The sequence below is a fragment of the Aphanomyces astaci genome, assembly GCF_000520075.1.
Source record: "Aphanomyces astaci strain APO3 unplaced genomic scaffold supercont1.112, whole genome shotgun sequence".
Classification (NCBI taxonomy): domain Eukaryota; phylum Oomycota; class Saprolegniomycetes; order Saprolegniales; family Verrucalvaceae; genus Aphanomyces; species Aphanomyces astaci.
The window spans coordinates 24,479-45,698 of record NW_009798375.1 but is presented as its reverse complement, the minus strand read 5'-3'; the positions used below and the strand labels follow the sequence as shown (position 1 = coordinate 45,698).

At 53.0% G+C, this 21,220-nt stretch overlaps 10 protein-coding genes across 10 annotated transcripts; 4 read left to right on the top strand and 6 right to left on the bottom strand.

Annotated features, from left to right (window-relative positions):
- Nucleotides 1–89: 89 nt before the first annotated feature.
- H257_17621 (hypothetical protein) lies at nucleotides 90–1,029 on the bottom strand. The gene is made up of 2 exons (XM_009846486.1): nucleotides 640–1,029; nucleotides 90–592 (listed from the first exon to the last, which is right to left on the bottom strand). Exons 1-2 carry the CDS (start codon nucleotides 1,012–1,014, stop codon nucleotides 176–178), a joined length of 792 nt encoding a protein of 263 aa, XP_009844788.1. The 5' UTR covers nucleotides 1,015–1,029; the 3' UTR covers nucleotides 90–175.
- Nucleotides 1,030–1,315: 286 nt separating this feature from the next.
- On the top strand, nucleotides 1,316–3,775 carry H257_17620 (hypothetical protein). Its single transcript, XM_009846485.1, has 12 exons — nucleotides 1,316–1,488; nucleotides 1,545–1,764; nucleotides 1,812–1,908; nucleotides 1,960–2,091; nucleotides 2,140–2,220; nucleotides 2,282–2,371; nucleotides 2,460–2,652; nucleotides 2,705–2,859; nucleotides 2,973–3,043; nucleotides 3,133–3,253; nucleotides 3,315–3,425; nucleotides 3,482–3,775. Exons 1-12 carry the CDS (start codon nucleotides 1,329–1,331, stop codon nucleotides 3,629–3,631), a joined length of 1,581 nt encoding a protein of 526 aa, XP_009844787.1. The 5' UTR covers nucleotides 1,316–1,328; the 3' UTR covers nucleotides 3,632–3,775.
- A 9-nt stretch (nucleotides 3,776–3,784) lies between these two features.
- On the bottom strand, nucleotides 3,785–5,098 carry H257_17619 (BUB protein kinase; the record flags this gene model as incomplete). Its single annotated transcript, XM_009846484.1, has 5 exons — nucleotides 3,785–3,829; nucleotides 3,918–4,460; nucleotides 4,537–4,608; nucleotides 4,673–4,813; nucleotides 4,877–5,098. The coding sequence occupies 5 exons, from the start codon at nucleotides 5,096–5,098 to the stop codon at nucleotides 3,785–3,787; spliced, it is 1,023 nt and encodes a 340-aa protein (XP_009844786.1).
- A 156-nt stretch (nucleotides 5,099–5,254) lies between these two features.
- H257_17618 (hypothetical protein) lies at nucleotides 5,255–7,117 on the bottom strand. Its single transcript, XM_009846483.1, has 4 exons — nucleotides 6,886–7,117; nucleotides 6,638–6,836; nucleotides 6,425–6,582; nucleotides 5,255–6,352 (listed from the first exon to the last, which is right to left on the bottom strand). Exons 1-4 carry the CDS (start codon nucleotides 7,038–7,040, stop codon nucleotides 5,323–5,325), a joined length of 1,542 nt encoding a protein of 513 aa, XP_009844785.1. The 5' UTR covers nucleotides 7,041–7,117; the 3' UTR covers nucleotides 5,255–5,322.
- On the top strand, nucleotides 7,044–10,371 carry H257_17617 (hypothetical protein). The gene has a single exon (XM_009846482.1). The coding sequence runs from the start codon at nucleotides 7,137–7,139 to the stop codon at nucleotides 9,939–9,941; it is 2,805 nt and encodes a 934-aa protein (XP_009844784.1). The 5' UTR covers nucleotides 7,044–7,136; the 3' UTR covers nucleotides 9,942–10,371.
- Nucleotides 10,026–11,600, bottom strand: H257_17616 (hypothetical protein; the record flags this gene model as incomplete). Its single annotated transcript, XM_009846481.1, has 6 exons — nucleotides 10,026–10,313; nucleotides 10,362–10,401; nucleotides 10,480–10,558; nucleotides 10,612–11,117; nucleotides 11,168–11,313; nucleotides 11,394–11,600. 6 exons carry the CDS (start codon nucleotides 11,598–11,600, stop codon nucleotides 10,026–10,028), a joined length of 1,266 nt encoding a protein of 421 aa, XP_009844783.1.
- Nucleotides 11,601–12,229: 629 nt separating this feature from the next.
- H257_17615 (hypothetical protein) lies at nucleotides 12,230–13,154 on the top strand (the record flags this gene model as incomplete). The annotated part of the gene is made up of 1 exon (XM_009846480.1): nucleotides 12,230–13,154. The coding sequence occupies one exon, from the start codon at nucleotides 12,230–12,232 to the stop codon at nucleotides 13,016–13,018; it is 789 nt and encodes a 262-aa protein (XP_009844782.1). The 3' UTR covers nucleotides 13,019–13,154.
- An 89-nt stretch (nucleotides 13,155–13,243) lies between these two features.
- Nucleotides 13,244–16,249, top strand: H257_17614 (hypothetical protein; the record flags this gene model as incomplete). The annotated part of the gene is made up of 10 exons (XM_009846479.1): nucleotides 13,244–13,315; nucleotides 13,359–13,763; nucleotides 13,816–13,995; nucleotides 14,081–14,152; nucleotides 14,203–14,655; nucleotides 14,751–14,839; nucleotides 14,893–15,055; nucleotides 15,113–15,516; nucleotides 15,570–15,777; nucleotides 15,845–16,249. The coding sequence occupies 10 exons, from the start codon at nucleotides 13,244–13,246 to the stop codon at nucleotides 16,247–16,249; spliced, it is 2,451 nt and encodes an 816-aa protein (XP_009844781.1).
- A 6-nt stretch (nucleotides 16,250–16,255) lies between these two features.
- On the bottom strand, nucleotides 16,256–17,724 carry H257_17613 (hypothetical protein). Its single transcript, XM_009846478.1, has 4 exons — nucleotides 17,531–17,724; nucleotides 17,398–17,479; nucleotides 16,489–17,329; nucleotides 16,256–16,413 (listed from the first exon to the last, which is right to left on the bottom strand). The coding sequence occupies exons 1-4, from the start codon at nucleotides 17,648–17,650 to the stop codon at nucleotides 16,335–16,337; spliced, it is 1,122 nt and encodes a 373-aa protein (XP_009844780.1). The 5' UTR covers nucleotides 17,651–17,724; the 3' UTR covers nucleotides 16,256–16,334.
- A 520-nt stretch (nucleotides 17,725–18,244) lies between these two features.
- On the bottom strand, nucleotides 18,245–20,429 carry H257_17612 (ATP-dependent Clp protease, ATP-binding subunit ClpX). The gene is made up of 4 exons (XM_009846477.1): nucleotides 19,907–20,429; nucleotides 19,315–19,853; nucleotides 19,217–19,261; nucleotides 18,245–19,152 (listed from the first exon to the last, which is right to left on the bottom strand). Exons 1-4 carry the CDS (start codon nucleotides 20,388–20,390, stop codon nucleotides 18,403–18,405), a joined length of 1,818 nt encoding a protein of 605 aa, XP_009844779.1. The 5' UTR covers nucleotides 20,391–20,429; the 3' UTR covers nucleotides 18,245–18,402.
- Between the last annotated feature and the right edge of the window lie 791 nt (nucleotides 20,430–21,220).

Genomic DNA, 21,220 nt, shown 5'->3' with positions numbered 1-21,220 from the left:
TAACTAGTACATATACAGTAGACTAACATGATTGTACTGTACATATATAGTATACTAACATGATACTACAGTAGTATATACTGTATATAGTAGACTTAACATGATAGTACATGTAGTAGACTTAACATGATAGTACATACTAGTATATAGTAGACTAACATGAGGTTAAGATACGTTATAGGAACGGCATATTTGGCTGCTTGTCGTCGACCTTGTTGAGGAGCACTTCCAGGCGCCGCGCCTCGGTTACGTTGCCCGACTTGTAGTGCAGTTGCATTTGGGTGCGCAGCTTCTCTTGGTTGCGCATGCCCTCGATCTTCTCTTTGCTCATCGTCTGCATGATCAATCCAAAGTCCTTCTGGCCGGCTTCGATCCTCTGGCGCAGTCGTTCGCGGCGCATGGCTTCTTCGTCCCCGGGCGCGTCGTCATGCTTGCGCTTGTTGTCCTTGGACGCCTTCTTGTGATGTTTTCGCATCTCGTACTTTTCCACGTCGTAGTACTTTTCGTGCGGAAATGTCGCCGTGTTGTAGTCCTCCATGTACTCCTTGAACAGCTCCATGGCCTCCCATTTGGGTCCGTTGAAGTCGTTGATCTATCAGCAACACACGGATGACGTCATGCACGGCTGGATACATATACCTTCTTGATGTCGCGCAGCCACACGTTGAACGACACGGCCTTGAGATGGAAGTCGGACTCGCGCAGGATGCCGTACTTGCCGTACTCGTTCTGGTTGACCGCATTTGACTTCTTGGATGATTTCTTGGATGACTTTTTGTCCTTCTTGGCCTTCTTCTCCTTGTGCTTCTTGCTGGATTTGTACTTTTTTGATCTGTGGTCGGAGTCACTGCTGCCGCTGTCGTCGCTGTCCGACGAGTCATGTCTTCGTGCCTTGGAGCTGCTCTTCTTCTTGTGCTTCATCTCCTTCTTGTCTGACCTGCGTGGTCGTCGAGCCGAGTCGGAGTCGTCGGACCCAGAACTACTGGCGTCGTGCCTGCTTGGGTTGGATGACATGAGGTTGCTGCGTCCCACCACCGAGTTGAGCTAAATTAAACCATAGTTTTACGCAATATCTCACCACTGAATATCGCACCGCCAATACCCCTTCATGCCAACCACCTTCACGCACCCATGTGCCGCGAGGCAACGTCCATACAGCTCGAATGAAGAAGAGATTAGCATTCCATAACATGTGGAGTGCATGAGAAGGTTGGCTGGGGTGCTGCTCGCGCTGAAGTCAATTTCGTAGTCGCAGTTACGAGCGGCACTATGGTGAGTTATTTGCTTTTATCCGGACTGGACAACCCTCGTTCAGGCGGCAAACAATAATGGTTGATGCCAGGCAAGTGTTCCGCGAGCTCAAGCTGCATGGACTGACGCTGCATTCGGACGCGCTGAAGCGGCTTCTGTCCGAACTGACGAACCAGCCGACGCTTCATCTGGACGACGTGGTGTTTGCCATCAAGAACAGCATCGATCGAAGCAAGCGTACGTAGATGTGGATCGCATGATCGTGGAAGGGTTTCTGACATCGCTGTCGACAGTGAAATCCAGCGTTGTGTCGCAAGATGCGCTCGAAAGTGCCTTGGACACGTTGCTGAATGTGTCGTCAGACAACGACTACCAGTGCATCCAAGTGTTCAACGCGTTCGACCAGCCCAAGCTGATCTTTCATCCGTCGACCAAAACGTACGAAGTGTCGGCCGACCCCACGCGGAAGCTCCACGCGAGCTCTGCCCACCGCCTATCCCTCTTTCGAGAGCGGTACGCACGAACCCACCACATCATCATTCGATCGTCGTCCCATGTAGATTTTCGGCGTTGGAACGGCGCGTCCTCAGGCACAAGTCGTTTTCCAAGCCAGTGGCGGCAACCTCCTCCTCTTCACGCGTCGAAAGCTTCCAGGAGGTTCGTACTACTAGCGATCCACTACCTCTCTCTCTCACACACACAGAGCAGATCAGTCGAATCGAATCACTCTTGGGGGTCACAGGCATGAAGCGCGTGCTGGGCATGCTCGGCCAGGACGAACGCCAGCAGGTGTACCTAGAGGACATGACATCGCGCATCTACCTAGACATTTCTGAAGCGGTAACGCCATGTAAGAAGATATATTATGAATTTACGCGTACCTTGTAGAAATACACCAACGGCATATTCACTAGCACGTGCATTGTGCTCGTGGAGGGTCAAGTACTGGACGATGTGTTTCACGTGGAGGTTGATATATATATAAATATATATCATTCATACCCAAATATATATATTTATATTTTTGTAGACTATCGGGTCGCCGCCGCCAGAACTCCGCGAACATTCCGTCCAAATTCTATCTGGCGTTGATCCATTGGGAGTGGAAATCTCGGCCCAGGTCGGCAAATCTAATACTTGAAGTATATTATGTTTCATATATATATATATATATATATTCATGCCCGGATCGTTTATCCTTTTAATAGCAACTCACCCAAATCCAACAACTCGAACGCAACCAGGAGCTCGATTGCTTTGTCGTGCTGTCGGACGTCCATCTGGACGAACCCGCCGTGATGGCGCGCCTGGATGCGCTGTTCAGCGGATACGAACCATTCACCCCCACGCTGTTCATCTTGATGGGCAACTTCACGTCCTCCCCCGTCGGCTACGGCTACGGTACGCCTGCAAGTGTTGATTTCATTTACTTTATAATGAACTCTATTTACAGGCGCCGAGTCCAAGACCATTCGCACGCTCAAGCAGCACTTCGACGACCTCGCGACGCTCCTGCTCAAGTACCCGGCGCTGGTGGAGAAGTCGCAGTTTCTATTTGTGCCGGGGCCGGACGACCCTGGCGCGCCCCACGTGCTGCCGCGCCATCCGGTGTGTGTGTTTCATCTATTATTTATTGGTGTGTGTTTCATCTATTATTTATTTACCTAGTTTTGCTCATTTATCGAATTTGAGAGTTCACAATGTGTGTGTACTGACTGTAGCTGCCCACCATGTGCACGGACGACTTTGTGCGCAGAATTCCGTCGGCGATCATGACAAGCAACCCGTGCAGGTAGAGGAAATAGTATATGACTCGTTGGTTGAATATTTATGTAAAGTAGTATTATTATATAATATTTTAATATTCTATTACGACGATAGAATTCGATATTACACCAAGGACTTGATCGTGTGCCGCGACGACTTGCAGCACAAGATGACCAAACACAGCTTGTTCCGTCTGCCAACACACGACGGGCCCTCGGACGATGTGTCGAGACATGTAATATTTGTTGATATATATATATATATATATATATTCGTTATGGAATTCTTTATATTAGCTGGTGAAAACGCTGGTGGACCAAGGCCACTTGTGCCCGTTGCCGATTGCTGCGAGGCCCATTCATTGGGCATACGACTCGGCCCTGCAAATGTTTCCTCTGCCTGATGTGGTATGTTTCGATTCGAGTGTATTGAAACTGGCATTTTTCACACAAAGGGAACTTAGCTCATCTTGGCGGACAAGTGCAAGCAGTTCCAAGTCAACTACGCAGGTGTGTCGGTGTTTCATCCGGGGCCGTTCCATGTCGACTACTCGTTTGTGCTGTACCGCCCAGCGTCCAACACTGCCGAAGTCAGCCGCGTCGATATAGATTAACTCACCGAACGACCAGTGCCAACAAAAATCCACTTGAAATGATTCGCGTTTCTTCCTATGCACCATACACACACCAGCCTTTGGTTGGCACGTGTTGGCATCCCAACCGCAACGATATAATTCATCATCGACGTCGTCTGCATTCCCACCACGTCAGTGAAACATTTTGTCTTGTGCGCATAACTGGTGGTTTAGCTTCTACGGAACAAGCAGTGTTGTTGGCCATACTGTCGATACATACACCACCCACCACCCACCCTAGTACTGTAGTCGATCCAAATCATACCTTTTGATTCGCCTCGGTAAAGTACTTGTGCAATTTCAGCCTCCAGTCGCATAGGTTTGGCTGGTGGGCACAGGACGGTACGTTCAAGAACGAGTCAAACAGGTCCTGCCACAGCTCGACATGCCAGTACCGTTTCCACCGTCGCGTGATCGTCCACTTGTCGTCCATCTTGACGCACTCCATGTACTCGCCAAACAAGAGCAGGTGGATCGTCGCACACAGGCCGAACGTGTCGATTTGGTGCGTCCATTGGGTCTTGGTCAGCATCTCCACGCACTGGAACCCCGACGCGTGGCAGTCGCCGCAGAACGCCGTGTCCGGTGGGTACAGTTGGAGGTCGATTGCCCGACCAAAATCGATCAAACACACGGCGCCAGTGGCGAACGTGGTCGCGTGATTCCACGGGGAACGTCCGTCCACAACGATCCAGTTGTCGGGCTTGATATCTCCGTGGACAAAGTTGGCCCCGTGCACACGCTGCACGGCGTCCAACATTTGGCACGCATAATGGACGACCACGGGTTCTGGCATCCGACGGCCAAACTGAACACGGGCACAAAATACGCAACGTCGTTCGTTGCAAACAAACAGACCAACCATTGTTGTGTGTACCACGTACCTGGGCATACAGGTTGACCAGGCCATGCAGCGTTCCTTTGTCCCCTCGCTGCAGGAACAACAGCGTGGAATTCTACACAAATACATGGATTTAGTGCCCATGAATGGAGAACGAGGGGCGTTTGTCAGCGTCTTACTTTGAACACGTGGAGCGCGTACACTTGAACAATTCGACGGTCGACGACGGAAGAGCCGTGTTCGTTTGTCGTGTTCTGCCTGGCGTTGATTTCACTGATGCAATAACACTCCCATGGCAAGTACCCGACCCTCGTTTCGTGCTTTGGGTTGATCATATTTATCGTGAAATGTAATCATGTTTTAGCAAGAAAATACATGAATACCTTGACTGCGAGTTCCACCGGCGTTTTTGATGCATCGCTTTCAAACAATTGCGCCGCGTACACAGACGCGTACGACCCCGACCCCAAATGCCCCGTGAGTTTGCAAGAGGAGGCCCGGCACAGATGAATGACGGCCTGGGGCTTCCATTTGGCCCCACGTTTTCCCCCCATGGGAAGGTGGGCGTCAAACGTTGTGTCGTGGACAAATACTAGGTCAGACATGCTGCACAAGGACAACGCCACGTGCTCGGACTGGACTATGGTGTAGCGATGTGCGGGATTGTAAGGGTCTAGACTGACTCGTGTCCCACAAGAAGGGGGCGACTTTGACATACTATGTATCGTCAGCAACGTGATGATGGAACTCCATGCAAACAAAGCACCAGAACGACGTAGACTGCATTATTATGGTCAACTTAATTCGAAATCACCACTCGAACACCGCTTTACCTTTGACGGAAGCTGAATCCGAGGACATCTTTGTACGTACGACGCGCCGACTTGGCAGCGGACGGATCATCACGATTGGACAGCGTCGTCGTGGGATGCTCGGGGGTCGTGGCATTCTCTTCTGCGTTCGGCTTGAATCGGGCTGGCGTTTTCGCTGCCACATGATCAGTCGAGTCGCCGTCGTCCGCGACGCAAAATGAGCTGAATTGTAGCTTTCGGATGATGGGCTCTTCCGTCAGTGGAATGCGCACGGACGATTGGCTGGGGGGTCGCTTCGTCGGGCTTCGAAACATGTCGTTGATGTCGTCCATGGCAATTTTGGTGGTGATCGTGATGTCTTGGACGGCTGCTTGTTGGATAGGGTCGCTGGTGGTTGTTGGCAGGGCTTTGGAAATGAAATCGGACGCGTTGACAAGGAACGCACTAGGGGCGACTTTGACCACGAGCTGCTGCATGGCGCGACGTTCTTCAAAGCAAAATTCTTCGCCACTGGCATCGTGCAGCGCGCTCTCGTTGAAGCGGAACACGTCACGGGGCTTGGTGTTATCTCGGGGGTGGTTGACCTCGAGCGACGAATGGGGACGCTTGCGACTTGACGAACTCGGGGGATGGACGGCATCTTCGAAAATGGCCGCAGACACTTTGGGGGAAGGATGACGAGCAGTGGCACTGACGGAGCCTCCAATTCTGCCACCGCTGGCTGGCGCTTTCGACGCGCTGGTTCGAAAAACAATCGCGTCGGGGCGCGGAATAATCGGGGTGTTGGGCTCGGTATATACAGTAAACGCGACTTCAGGGGATTTGACGCGGATGGTGTTAGTGAGGTTTTCAAGCGGAACGGAAGTCGACGGATGCATGCGTGGTGGACGTAGAGCGGCTCGACCAGGTGGCTGCGTCGTGCGCGTTGATTGTCCCTGCTGACTGCTCGTTTCGTCGCTGTCCTCGGGGGGCTTAGTCCATGTTTGGCTGACTCTGCGATTGAACTCGTCGTACTTTTTGCGCAACGTGTCTCGCGGCTCTGCGTTTCTACCGGTAGTCGAACCCAACCTCTGTGAGTACATTGGTTTTCATCGTACACATGTATCATTCCTCACGTACTTGACAAAGCCCCGATTGAAAATCGTCTCGGCGTCCTTGATCTTGCCGCACTTTTCGCACAGAAATGCCCACGCGATGTAGAACAAGGCCAGTTTGTCTCCAATTTTGTTCTTGTACAGGAACGTAAACACGTCGAGAGGCTTTTCGACTTTATCCGCCTACAAATGAGGTTGGTACACGTCGCCACGAGCGGTACATGAGGAGATGGCTTACGTAAGTGACCCAGAGCTTCATGTATCGGACATCGTTTCGGTACTTTTTTATGCCCTTGAATTCATGCGTGATTTGCTCCAACACAGACGAGTTCTTCTTCATGTCGGACGGAAAGCACTCCTGAACCCATTTGTAGTACTCCAGCCAGCTTGTAAGAGGATCGTCGCCGGTGTACGCAGCTATGTGGTCCTGTAGCTCTCTACAAGACATGATAAACACGAGCGAACACACGTAGATCATCAGCGTACCTTTCTTTGAGCTGCAGCGTCGAATGATGGCTCGACGAGTGGACTTCCGCGAGAGCCACATTCAGCTTGTCCACATTTCGTCCACAGTGCACTGGGGCGACGTTCTCCTTGGACAGTTCCCATGCAAATGCTTCATCCTCCGCCATGGCTTGCATGTACCTTCCGCACTCCTTTCGTCGCTAGGATTTGTCTCTGACATTCAAAATTTGAACCCCGTATCCGTACAAAGCTGGGTGATTATCCGGATCAATATGTTTACTAATCAGTACTCAGACGTTATGGAGCGCGGGCTCGAACCCATCGATTATGGACTCAACGTCTCGGCGATGCTGCATGGAGCGACCGACGGTGCCGGAGCAGGTGAAGCGAAGAGTAATGACCCCAGCGAGGCAGCTGCCGAACTCAATCTTGGGGGACACATGTTCGAATCGGACATGGCATCATGCAATGATGGCAACGTTGTTCGTGACAGACCCGACGTTGCTGAGCCCAGTGCAGTTCCTCGGGAGGACGTGCTGACAAGCTATCCATCCACAAGTATTGCAGTTCATCCGTCGCATTCTGCTGTTGCACCACCCCAACTACCGGTAAACGTTGACACCAATGGAGTAGCATTGCCAGGCTTCGTGTCGCGACTTGAGAAGCGAACCAAGCTGCTGGGACATCCCATGGTGTTGGCTGTGTCGACAAACGGCCGCGAAGTGACATGCAAATGTGGCCGTATCGTTCGATTGAACCCACCTTGGTACATCCTCAAGTATGACCAGCATACGAAGAGCAGGAATTGCGTCAGGCCCATGGGCATTCTAGCGCCGAATCATGATCCAGCCATCGATGTGACCGACATCCTGGACGTCGACGCTATGCTAGCAGGGGATGAAAGGGGGGATGGCGGACGGAACGAAGTCGATGCATCGGCTATCAGCACGCCTTTGAACTGCGTGAGAAGGCTCAAAGCACACCCAAACTTCGACTGCGTGGCTCGTGGTGGCCACTGGGTGCGAGGACTGTGCAGGTGCATAGTGCACCTGGAATCTCCATGGCATGTCAATACCTTCGTGGCCCACGATGCATCGTGCACGGGCTTGAAGAAACGAAAGGCCAAGGTCAAGGCGGCGGCGGCGGCAGCGTCCAAAGATCCAAGCCAGACGGCGGACGAAGTGCTCCCGTGTCCCGGTCTTCGGGGCCCCGACGTGGTCGAGTACATCACGTCCGCGGTGCAGCTGACCGGAGGCAGCCGCCCCAAGTTCAAGGTTGCGCGGGCTTTGTTTCCAACCTTGTTTTCAACCTCCAAATGCAACCTCCACTCGATGTTGTGTCCGTTCGAGAACAAGTGGCTGCATGACACGCTGGCACAGGAAGCACTGTGGTGGGTCGACAAGGATGCGGCCACCGTGCGCAGCTTCCGGTGCACGCGGGCAGCGCGTATGCAGCACCCAGCGCGGCTGCCATGCTCGAGTTGCGCCAGTCTGCGCGGCATGGCGTCGTTCCGCACGGCGCTGGCGTCCCGGGCTACATTATCATCATCGTCTCGCAATCAAAAGTTTACGCCTCGCACGAGTGTTCCACCCAGTGTGTTCAACTTGAACCTGTCTGCCACGTGTCCATCCCATGCCAAGTACGGCCGAGAGCTGCGTCAGCTGGTGGCATGTTACAAGCATGACGTGGCCAATCCCCACTACTACTGGCTGCCCGTGGCTGAGATGGGCATGGCGCTCGACTTGAACGACAGCCCGGTCGTATTGGGGCTGCTGCAGTACCTCGTCGCGCTCAAGGACAAGGAGCGCCGCGGCGTCGGAAAGCAAAACATGCCGTACGCGCCGAGTCTGGACGCGTTCGTCGCGCGCTTGGCCGATATCTCTGTCCACGCCAGCGACTTGTTTCAGCAGCACTTTTGCGGCCGGTCCAAACGGCTGGCCAAGAAGGCGGCCCCAATCATGGCCTTGTTGGCGGCGGCGTCGACGGACAACGACCCCCCGCCTGACCATCCACTAAATATCATCCAGCATCCTGATACTATCGTGGAAAGTTCCGTGGTTCAATCGAATTTGACGCAAATAGCGTGCAACGAGCGAGAGATGGCGTGGAAAGAGCATGCAAGCCAGCACCCGAACGAGAAGATTCCGTGTCCTGGGCTATCTGCCCCGTCGTACGTCGAGTACTCGCTCCAACTCACAGGCGGCAGCCGTCCTCGGCATGTGCTTGCCCGGGAGCTGTTTCCCACCACGTTTGGCGAAGGAAAAGGGGTGAAAAATATAGCGGGGTTGCTGTCGGTGGCGGACCAGCAGCTCCTCCTCGATGCCGTCCACCGCGAAGCCGTGTGGCGGATCGACAAGACTAGTCGGTGCGTCCGCAGCATGCAGTGCCTAGGCACGTGCGTTCGCCGCGTCGACGCGTGTGCCAACTGCATGCTGCTCCACCGGAACGCGAGCTTCCGGTCCGCCGTGAGCCGCGCACGCAAGCAGTCGCGGACGCAGGCCAACATCCGATTCATCCCCAACCAGTACATGACTGCCGAGATGCTCAAAGTGTCCAAGAACCCCACGCTGCGCATGTTTGCGCTCAACGCCAAGGCCAACGTCGAGTCGAATCCGGACGCGAGTTTCTGGCTCCAAGTGGCGCGACTCGGCATCTCGGGCGCATTTCGCGACTTCCCCGTGGTCGAAGGCGTCGTGGAGAGCCTGCTTCATGTCAAGGACAAGCAGCGGCGCGGCGCCGGCAACCAAAACATGTTTTACCCCGTGGCGTTGGAGACTTTTATGAAACACTTGGTCGCGATCTCCCCCAAGGCACTCGAGTTGTTTGCAGACGCGGTCGTGGGTGGCCACTCGGTGCGCGCGCACATCCTGGCCAAGAAACGAAAGCTCGCGGCGGCGGAACAGTCCCCCCCGCCGCTCGTGTTTCACGACATCCCCATGCCCGCCATGTTGATGTACGACACACATCATCCACACGACCGACTGCTAGACGACGGGTTCCACGACGCGGCCGCGTTTGGCCAAGAGTTGTTAACCGGAGACCCTGACTTGGGTACCAGTGAAGTGATGCAGTTATAACAAAAGGAGCATGTGTTGTTATCATCATTAAGAGTGAACGAGGGTGCATACCCGCCTTGGAAAATCACGCTCGTTCCAGTGTATTTACTGCCCAGTATGTCCACGCCGTCCGCAAGGGCTGTCTCCATCCAGGCGATGCCAGCGCATCTGCTTTGGGGCAAAGATGAACGTTGCGTTATCGGGAGTGTGGTCGTTCTGGTCTACTTGGGCCCCAAATACCAGCAACTTTGGTCCGATGGGAGTCACGGAATGACCTCGGCGACTGGTGAGAACATCGTCGCCTTGGAGAGGCGGTCGGGACCAAGTGCAAGAGTTTTGGAGCACGTTGATCTGCACGTGATGTACATCGTACAGGCCCTTGGATTCGCCAACCTGATGTAGTAAAGTTGTATGCGAGCAAGGCGGAATGTATGAATGTACCTGTTTCCCGCCATAAACGAGGTACGAGCATGTGGATAACCTGTCAACATGTATCAACTTGTATGAAAATGGCATGGATATTGATTGACATGCAATGAGAAAATAGGTAAGTTAGTACCGATACATCGAATGAAACGAACGTCCGCGGGGACAATAGCTGGCACAAGTTGGTGTGGACCATCGAAACGAGCAAAACCCTGTCAAAACGTACGTCACGAGGGCTAGCTATCTCTACCAGTAGACGTCACACCTTGGTCATCGATATGTAGCAAGTGGACTTGAAATTCGGATATCGGCGTCGCCCCGTGACTTCCACCCGAAATGGCTACAACCTCTCGTGTAATGAGCGTTGTTAGATGGCCACTTCGAGGCAATGGGGCTTGGCCGGATATCTCTGGTTCAAACCACGTCGGACCCATTCGAAGGGTGCCGACAGCTGCTTCTACGGGCCTGCCATCATCCAGAGGCCCGTGCTGGATGAGGCAGATGTGCACATCGTTGAACGACTGGAAGGGAAATCTCTCTGCGTGTCCACCAAAGACGAGCAGTCTCTTGATGCCATGCACATTTGGAAGGTATGTGACAGAGTGGTGTCGTCGAGGGGAAGGCTCCTCTCCTCTGGCTTTCAAGTTTGTCCACCCGTTGAAATGGAGCGTCGCGTCCACGTCGGCTACTGTACTTGTAGTACTATCCAAGGCAAGGGTTATCTCGGACAGTGCCAGGGCCCATACTTCAAAGCGATAATGGCCCCCACACCTGTCATAAACGTTAAGGAATATTCTCCACACATCTGTCAGGGGGCAGACCGTGTTAGATGATGTGTAGCCCCATCGACGGCATATTCAAATCGATCGATGCCGAGCTTGGACAGGGAAGTCGACACCGTGGGGGACCAAGGCACCCACTTAAAACCATTCAGGCAAGCAAACTTGCGATACAAGGCAGCCCATGTCTAGTATCGCGGACTTGAATGCATTGAACATATCAACATACTTTCGAACAACTTCAAAGTCTTTGGTAAATATAACGTACGGGTGGGACTGGGCTTTGCAAGCGGTACGTAGCTAGCAACACAGGCAAGTACTCGACGACACACAACAGTTTGCACTTATCTTCGAGAGTTGGCCGAGCAAGGCCGTGGAATTTGCGGCTCACGCGCATGAGCATTGCAACGTCCTCGATGGCCAACGACTCAATGATGCGACCGATGAGTCCATCGCCTAGACGCCGAAGGGACATTCGGCCAAGTCGTGCATCTATTTTTGGCACCCACAACATGCAGTCAGTCCGCCACAAAGGCGAATATAGAGCGCGTACAGTACTTGTGTTGCAGGCATATTGACAGCAAGCCGCCCGATAGTGCGTTCATTGTACACTTGGCCGAGCGACTGTTTCGTGCTTCAACACACTTGTGCAAGGGTCTCGTCGAGTTGACCATGGGCCGCATAACGTTACACGAACATACTTTGGGCCTCTCCGCCTTTTCAGCTGAAGGCCTCAATGCGATGTCGATCACGGAGACTTACAGAAACACATCAAGCATGTGCCAACTCAATCTTCAGCAAGGCATGATTGCGCTTAGCCGAAGAAAGATCGGTGCCCTAGAGTTTTGAAGCGATACGACTGTATTCCGATTGGAATATCAGGTTGACCAGGTTTTCTCCTAACTGTAGCATCCCCGTCGAATCAATATTCTGTCGACATCACAGTGCACTTTCAGCTTTTCCCTTTCGATGGAGCACTCGCCTCTCACGAGAACATCGCCGATTCAAACTGCCACCCAAGCAGCAACAACCATTGGCACGGCACTGGGTCATCTCCAAGCTGAAATGGCAGTGATGTAATCGAAAGTAGGCGACTGGGCGAAGATGGAGCTCCGCATTCAACAAAATATGGCCCGGGCTCCCACCATTGTAACGTTGGACGTGGGCGGTACGATTTTCAAGACCTCCAAAGACACGTTGGTGCGCGTGAAAGGCAGCTACTTTCACGTGCTGCTCGGGTCTGGACTGTGGACCCCCGACAGTGGCGGTGACGCGTACTTCTTGGACCTGGACCCGACGCTCTTTCGTTGCGCGCTCATGTTCATGCGCACGGGCACGACCATGTCGACGGACGGATTGACGACAATTGAACGGCATGAGTTCCATGCCATGATGGAGTATTTGAACTTGACCGAAGCGCCGACACAGTTGTTCGAATGGAATCCCAACACACACGCTAAGGAGATGGCCTTGTCAAATGCGAATCGCACGGTGGAGCGAATGTCGTTAAACAACGGCTACTTCAAGGCCGCCGTAGCCAACGCGGCCCTGGTGGACCGCATTCGAGTGCGCGTGGATGTTTGCAGTGGGAGTTTTGGGGTCGGTGTTGGCCCTGCGGCGGGGTTTGATGTGTCGACGAGCAAATCAACAACCCAATGCTACCGCTATTGGTCGCACGGCGAAGTGTTCAAAAAAGGCCCCGAAGCAATCGTTACGCTTGCAAAAATCCAAGCCGGCGACGTCGTGACCATTCGCCTGGCTCCGTCGCATGTTGAATTCGCACTCAACGATGGACCTCCAGTGAACCTTGCGCTGGAGGACCCGACCGAGGAATCATTGTTTCCTTTGGTTTTCATGTCCGAACTAGGAACCAAACTTACTATTCTTTACTAGTCAAGCATGTACTGGTAGGTAGGTAGGCTGCACTGTTGATTCGCATGATCAACAGGTTGTACCAATGCTCCTACTAACGTTACGTAAGTACTTGACTCAGAATGGAGCAATTTAGTACACACACTGTACTACTATGCAGTTGTAATACTAGTAAACTACTAGTACTACTAGAATACGAGTATGTCACCAGAGTTTTTTAAATCTGAAAAAGACCGCCAAATCAACATGGCGAAGGAGTCGCAAGGAACGGACGCCGACAACTCCATGCGCGATGCATCCGTCCATGCGTCAGAACAGGTGAGCAGACCACATCAGATTGCTCTCATACACGTTGAAGCAGTCGCACTCCAGACTCACAGCACTTCTCCACGCCGTGGATCGACCCGCGGACGATTCATTGGGCGCGGATCAAGAGGAGTTCATCAGGCTACTATCCGATGAGGCCTCCCCGACCTCGTCACTACACCATGAAGTCTTGCAGTGCATTTCTGCGCTCTTTACACGAGCCAAACGTGACTTTTCCCGGGACATGTTCCACCTTCCCCCAGGACACTTCACGTTTCAGTCCTTTTCGACCGGCTGCTCGTACTTGTACACCCACGCAGCGTCCGTCAACGCTGCACCCCTGACCAGTCCAATGGTCATGGAAGTTCGTCGAATCGTCCACACGTTGCTGGGATTCCAGCCGTGCTTTCGAACCACTGATGGGACCATGAACCTCCACGTCCTTGTCACCGCATGGAAAGTACGTATACACACATGCATGATCACGTTGATGCTGATCCATGTGAACATAGAACACAACAAAGTTGTGCAAAACCTTCAGTGCGCACATCGCGATCCCTGAAAACGCGCCTGCCATCGCCAACCTCATTGGATACGTTCAGACGTCCGCCTTGGACACGGTGCGATTCCTTGACGGCTGCCTTTCGACCGCCCTTCCGCTCGACAGCACCGCCATAACCCACAATATACAGGTAAACATCACTCAACTGCCTTCATGCGTAGCATTGTATATCGACATGTACTAGTATTATGGAACCAGGGTGTATTCTACTGTAGGGAGCCCGGGTACTGTTCAAGGCACTGCAGGGGCTTGTGCACACATTCGCAAACGTCATGTCTTCGTCCGAGGTCCGGTTCTTCACGCAAGTGCCGTGTTTGCCTTGTCAACGTTCACATAGATTGAGCGGTATTGGGGGAGCATGGGCCATGTATTAGCCGTGTTGCTTCCTCCGCAACCAGCGCAGCCGTTGGATCCCGCGTGTCGACAACATTGGACCAGTTTAGTGGACGACGTTTCGAACTGCATCCAGGCGTCGCTGTCGTTGGGCGACCCGACAACTGAACGGGGGTTGAAAACGTTTGAAACGGGCCTTCTAGGATCGATTCAATCGACCGATCCATCCGACCAGGTGCTGCATCTCCTGGCGGCATATGCGCGGTATTGCGTCGAGAGGACTCCAAGTGGAGAATGGGACGATTGTCGCCACGTGGCAGCGTGGGATGGCATCCTGACCGCCCAGTTGGCGTCGACTGGTTTGCAATATCAATGTACAATGATGATGACTTTGGGGATGGAATCGATGCTGCGGCTGCTGTTTGATGCGAATCAACATGGATCCCAAGCCCTGCAGGTGCCTACTACTACTACTACTACTACTACTACTACTACTACTAATTAGTACTCTCAAGTAGTCATCAAACACCACTCACTCGATGGATTTGATAGTTGCGTCTGTTGCAGCATACGTTTCAAAGCGACTCCATTAGTCATCGGCCCTTGTGCCGCGTTGTGTGGATGCAAGCGCTGCATCTGTGGTACGAATCGCCCTCGAAACTAGTATGACATTCCAACATACTTTTCTCTTTAGGAACCAATTCGACGATGGCGGCGGCGGCGGGTACTCCGACGACATTGTGCGCCTCCTGCTCGACTTGATGATGTGCGACGATGATAATCTGGACATGGCCCATCGCATAACGATTGGCGATTTGATCGTGGACCTGTCTGTAGCCATGCATGCGTCTCAAAAGGTAGCAAGTAAGATCTACTAGCATAGCATGTTAAAACACAACGCCCTGTTGCATTAGATGCTCATCGTTGATTCAGTATCCACCGTCGTTGAGCGCATCTGTGCGGACGGACCGAGCCACGCATTTGGCCGAGTGGACCAAGCTAAGCTGTGTCTGCTAGAACGCTTTTCGCGCTCGTTGCTCGACGGGGTGGATGACGCGTACCGGGTGGTGTACACTGAAAAGTACATGCGCATGTGCTACGAATGCTGTGGCACGGCCGTTCAAATCATCGAGCAAGCGAGCGACGACGGCCTGTGGCGGATTGTGGACGCGACGTTGCTGGTTCTGGGGGGGATTTTCTCGTCGCATGCGGTGGACGACTCGACGGACGACGACGACGTCCAGGCTTGTATAGCCGAGACCATGCCGATGCTTCTCCAAGTGCTGGACCAACTAGCCACATTGACGTGCCCCCCTGGGTACGAATGTGATGATATGAGGATCAATGTGTATGCTAATGAAAAGTGTATAGTCCAAGTCAGCGACGAATTGTTCACACCAGTCGATCCTTGTTGACGTCGTTCCACCACGGACTCAAACGAAATCAACAAAACCATTTGGTTGTGTTGCTGGATGCGCTGCTTCGGTTAGCTCAGTGGCCATCGATGGGTGTTGCCGTGGCTGGTTGGATGATCTGGCTCGGGGACGTTCAAGTGCCTCCACACATGGACGAATTCGCGGTATATGTGTTGTTGCCGCCTTGAAGCACCGCGTCCTCGTCTTACATATGCGTATATGATGATGTAGGCGATGCTATGGAAACACTATTGCAAAGTGTTTTTCGCTCTGCTTGGTTCAAGCGACTGGCCCGTCGTTTGCACAACTTTAGAAGCGATCAGTGTGGTTTTATCCGACTCGTCCTTGCCGCTTCAGGCCAACGGCATCTGTCAAGACCTCCACGAGGCCGCGAGTGTATTGTCGGAGTACATCGACATCAAGTACAACAAAGAAACAACAACCGCGGATCCTGCCAAGTTGCGGAAACGTACCCAATCGCAACTGGACCGCCTGGGCGACGCATGTGCAAGAGTGAAGCGAGCGTGCTCAATGCATCCGCGACTCCTCGACGACCACAAGATCCATGTCGCCCTTGATAATGTCACTGGCCTCTTGGACAACCTCGTGCAAACCCTCGAAATGAGCGACAGATAGCCCCACCTCGTCCTTTCACCACACGTTCGGTTACATGCATGTAGTAGTTAGTAGTATGCCTCATGGAAAGGGGTATATTTGTTGTTTATCGAAACGACCGTCCAAACGAATTGAAAAAACTCGTGTCGATCTTGCCTTGGGATTGCTCCTTTTGCATTTGCTCTCTGTGGACAAGAGCGTTGTATCACTCACACTGCCCAGAACGATATATCGATATACACAACAGTTTGTGTCCGTACCTGTCCTTGGCTTGCTGGACCTGCCGCTTGAGTGTCGCTTGAATCTCCAGTTGAGTGTACGCCCGGTGCTTGTCGGCGGCGTACTCGTTCTCGGCCATCTGCCGTCGGATGCCGTCTTGGACGTGGCTGCGCTCCATCTCGTCCTCGGCTTCCGCCGCATGTCGCTGCTGCTTGGCTTGCACCAGCTCGTGATTGGACAGCACGATCGACTTGACTTCGTCCTTGGACAGACCCTTCCAATGGTCCACCCGCACGCGGTGGGGGTTGGACGTGTGCGCTTGAAGTGCGTTTTCACTCATAAAGTTGCTCTGCACCGTGGCGGCGATCTCGCCTCGGTCCACGCGGTCGTTGAGTTCGTCGAGCGCGGTCTCGTGGTCCTTGGTGGCACTTGCCATGGCCTGGTTGAACCGGCGCACTTCAATTGCCAGCTTGGTCTTTTCGCGGTTGTACTCGACCTCTGCCTGCAGCTGCAACTCGCCTACGCCCTTCATCGTCTCGTCGTACAGCCGGTCCCGCTCCAAGTCGTCTGCGGCTTTGGCGTGCTTGGCGTCCAGCTGGCTCTGCGTCCAGTCGCGCACTTGAGACGCTTGCACTCGACGGCGCTCGTGCCGCCCGAGATCTTCGCCGTCAAACTTTTGAGCCGTCGCCACCGAGCACGCGTCCACATTGAGCGCGGAAAAGTCCTTGGTGCTGCGTGCGATGTCGGCTTCTCGCCGCTCGCCACGTGTCAGCCCTTGACTGAGCCATTCTTGGCGGAGCTTGGCGGCATCGTCGTGTCGCTGGGCCGCCTCGTCGGCCTCGACGCGACTGAGGTATCGGCGGATGGATTCCTGCTCTTGGACTAGGCGTACGTACGATGTTACTGGTGTCGATACACACTGTATGCAGACGAAAGTGGGATGTACATACCATAGACTAGCTCGTCGTGGGCTTCGCGAGCCGCCCGCGCTTCCTTTTCAATCAGTTGATTCTTGATGCCAATGATGTCCGCCTACTCAAACCGTAAACAGGACGTTTGACAGACGCGCACATGTATCCTTACGCCATTGTTGCGCAGGCGGCCATCGTGCAGCTTTTTCACGCGCTCGGTGTCGCGAGACCGGCGCGCGAGCGCTCGGCGCACTTCGGGGTCCTCGACCAAGGTCGACGTGGGCAGCACCATATGGACGACGATCGAGGATGGCTCGGGTGGCGGTCGTTGACTTGCTCAACGAAGGGCCCGTTGTTGGTTTCGTTTTGATGGAGAGTTTTGCTAAAAATAGATTAGGTTTCTTGTGAAACCCCTCCCACACGCTCAACGCGCCACGTCATGTCGAACAAGTACTCGGAGGACTTAGTTCATTACTACTAGTTACCGATAGTACAAGGTTAACGTGACCAAGGTAACTGATAGTACACTCACTACTTTTGAATCTCTATTTTTTAATAGTATGTTACTATTATTAATAGTACTACGTAGTATTAATACTTACTACATGCTTCGTACTATTCCTGGTATTGTGGATTTGGTACAGGTTTCCAGATCGAAATCTCGCCGCGGAATCGAATATCGAATCGACACTATTGGCTAATCCAATTTGAGTGGATTTGATTGGCTCTAACAGAAAGGACAAGTATGTTCAACCAATCAGAACTCCACCGTGATTCAATCTTGATTAGTTAAACCGCGCGAATTTTGGAAGTTTATAGCGAATTCACAATATTACGGATAATATTAATCGATAGTATCAATACAATAACGCGAGTAGTATTATTCAACCCGTACTAGTATTCCATTATATTAACGTTTATAGTACAATCAATACAGAGTGCTACGACGTAAACTACACTGCGGGACCTCGTGAACCCACATCCACTCGTTCGTGTAATAAACCCCTGCGCATCTCTTTATGTTTCAATATGATGAGTATCATCTTACGCCGCCGCGGCCGTAGCGTCGGCATCGGCGGGGTGGTCCACTTCGAACGCTTTGTTCTTGTCGTTCACATACTTGGCCACGTCGTGTCGAAGCAGCACAGGGTGTTTGCGGCCAGCGATCACGTCGCCGTCAACGTACACGGCCTTGACATGCGGCATATCTGGGATATGAAACATGGTTTCCACCAATGCGCGCTCAAAGATGGCGCGTAACCCGCGGGCGCCCGTGTTGCGCTGCACGGCCAAGTCGGCCACGGCGTCCAATCCACAAGGGGACACGTGGAAGTCGACGTTTTGGAGGGCGAACAGCGCCTGGTACTGCTTGATGAGCGAGTTCTTGGGCTCTGTGAGCACCCGCACGAGCTCATCTTGGGTCAGACCCAGCGTGCTCACAACCACTGGGAAACGGCCGACAAACTCGGGGATCAAGCCGTACGAGACGAGGTCCTGGGGCTCGGACAGCATCAGCAGCTGCCCGACACTTTCGAGTCCGTCCGGTTTGGTGGTGGGCAGGCGCGCACCAAACCCAATCGACGCGCTGGCCGCCGTGCGACTCGACACGATCTTCTCCAGGCCGGCAAACGCGCCGCCGCAGATGAACAGAATGTTGGTCGTGTCGATTGCAATGAACTCCCCACGTGGATTCTTGCGCCCGCCCTTCTCGGGGACGTTCACGACGCATCCTTCGAGCATCTTGAGCAGCGCTTGCTGCACGCCTTCGCCCGACACGTCGCGCGTGATGCTCACCTACGGTAGTAGTAGACAGGAGTTATACTATTTCATTAGACAACGGTAGTCTTATTCGACGTACGTTTTCGCTTTTGCGTGAAATTTTATCGATTTCGTCAATGTAGATCTACATCGACATGTCAGAGAATGAAACCACATACATATAGGGAGACGACGTACGATGCCTCGCTGGGCAGCTTCCACGTCATAGTTGGCGGCCTGGTACAGCTTGAACAGAATAGACTCGACGTCTTCGCCCACATACCCCGCTTGCGTGAGGCACGTAGCGTCCGCAATCACCAGCGGCACTTGCGCCATGCGCGCCAACGTCTTGGCCATGAGCGTCTTCCCAGAGCCCGTTGGTCCCACGATCATCATGTTGGTCTTGTCCAGCTCCACGTCGTCCTCGACGTCTGGCGCCGCGTCGGCGGAAGGGACGAGGGCTTCCACATGCACGCCGTGGCCGAGCGAATGGACGACCGATTGACTGTTGGCGTCGCTCCTTGTCTTCTTCTTGACAGCATGCATGTGCAGCCTCTTGTAGTGGTTGTGGACGCCGACGCTGAGCGCTTTCTTGACGGCGTCCTGGCCAATCACGTACGAGTTGAGCCCGTCGAAGATTTGCCGGGGGGTGAGCACGCAGTCTTGAGCTTCGGGCGTTGCGACAGCCGCGGGTGAAGATCCTCCTTGGTGCACGATTCGGTTGTACTCGCTTTCGGCTACGGCATCCATTGAGTATGGCAAAGAATGAACCGATGGGACTGCGACGTACTGGTGAGTCGCGGGGTCGACGCCTGGGAGGACGGGCGGTCGCCGAGCGAAGGAAAGCCGCCAGTAGACTTGACGACGAAGCGGCCCTTGCATTCTTCGCAGGAAATCACGTCCCCCTCGGTCAAATTGGACGGAATGGCAAACGCGTCCGATGATGATTGCTGGATGACATTGGCCTTGGCCATGATGTTTGGTGCGGCCACGGCGACAGACAGCTTTAGTCCATTTCCACACTGAGGACACGGTAACAATCCAGGACCCCCGTCTCCAGTCGAGAAGGTCGAGAGCCCTCGACCTGTCACGGAACTTGTCGGCCCGTGGCATGTCGGACGAAGGAGGTTCCTTGCGACGAGGGCACGCAGTGGAGAATCCGTCGTGCGTGAGCCGTGCTTGAGCACTGTCATGAACGACGACGCTGTGCGATGATGCACCATGCTTCGCCTCATCACTGCGCTCGGCACGAGTTTACCTAGAGCTGCCGCCATGTGTCAGCCTCAAATATTATTATTCACCTTGTCAGCGACTCTTCTACCGGTAGTGTATGTACTGTACAGTAGTACATACTATTAATACGTAGTAGCTCAAGTACTACAGTATTTCTGTAATATTAATAGTACTAATTTTGATGCTAGTACTACTATTACTAGTACTATACTGAAATCGAGAATACTCAGGACGATGAAATATTGTAGTCGAACGCAGACAATCGACTAGCCAATGAAATTTCTTCAATCCTAAATTCCAACCAATGGTAGTCCGGACTATTGTCGATTTGATACAAATTTGGGGAGAGGGTGCAATCGAATCGCGCCGACCAAACCGATCCACAATCGATCTGATTGGTTGAATTTCATTGAGAAGGTTTTGATTGGCTAATAATTTTGAGCTCATCTGAGGTAGCCAATCAAATCGATTTAAATTCCAACGAGAAACCACACCATAACACGAAATTTCACTCGAAAGCACAATACTACACCACCTCCCAGTCAAGTTGAATCGTTTTTCCAGTCAAGTTGGAATGGATAAAAAGTATAAATTTTGACGAGTGAAGTGATGTGAAAATCTCGAATCAAGTTAGAATAATATCCAATCAAGTTGGAATACGTTAGCGGAAAAAGTGGCGGGAATGCATGATATAACAATACATGAACTTCGACTCACTTCCAAATTCTTGACCTTGCTATGCCATCCTGCGTTAAGCGCAAAGGGCCAACGTCAGAAGAAAAGGAGCGCGTACTCGAAGCCTACCAGCGCGGCGACGACTGGAAGCTCGTGGCGAAACATAATGGCATGGCATCCACTACAGCCTGGCGCG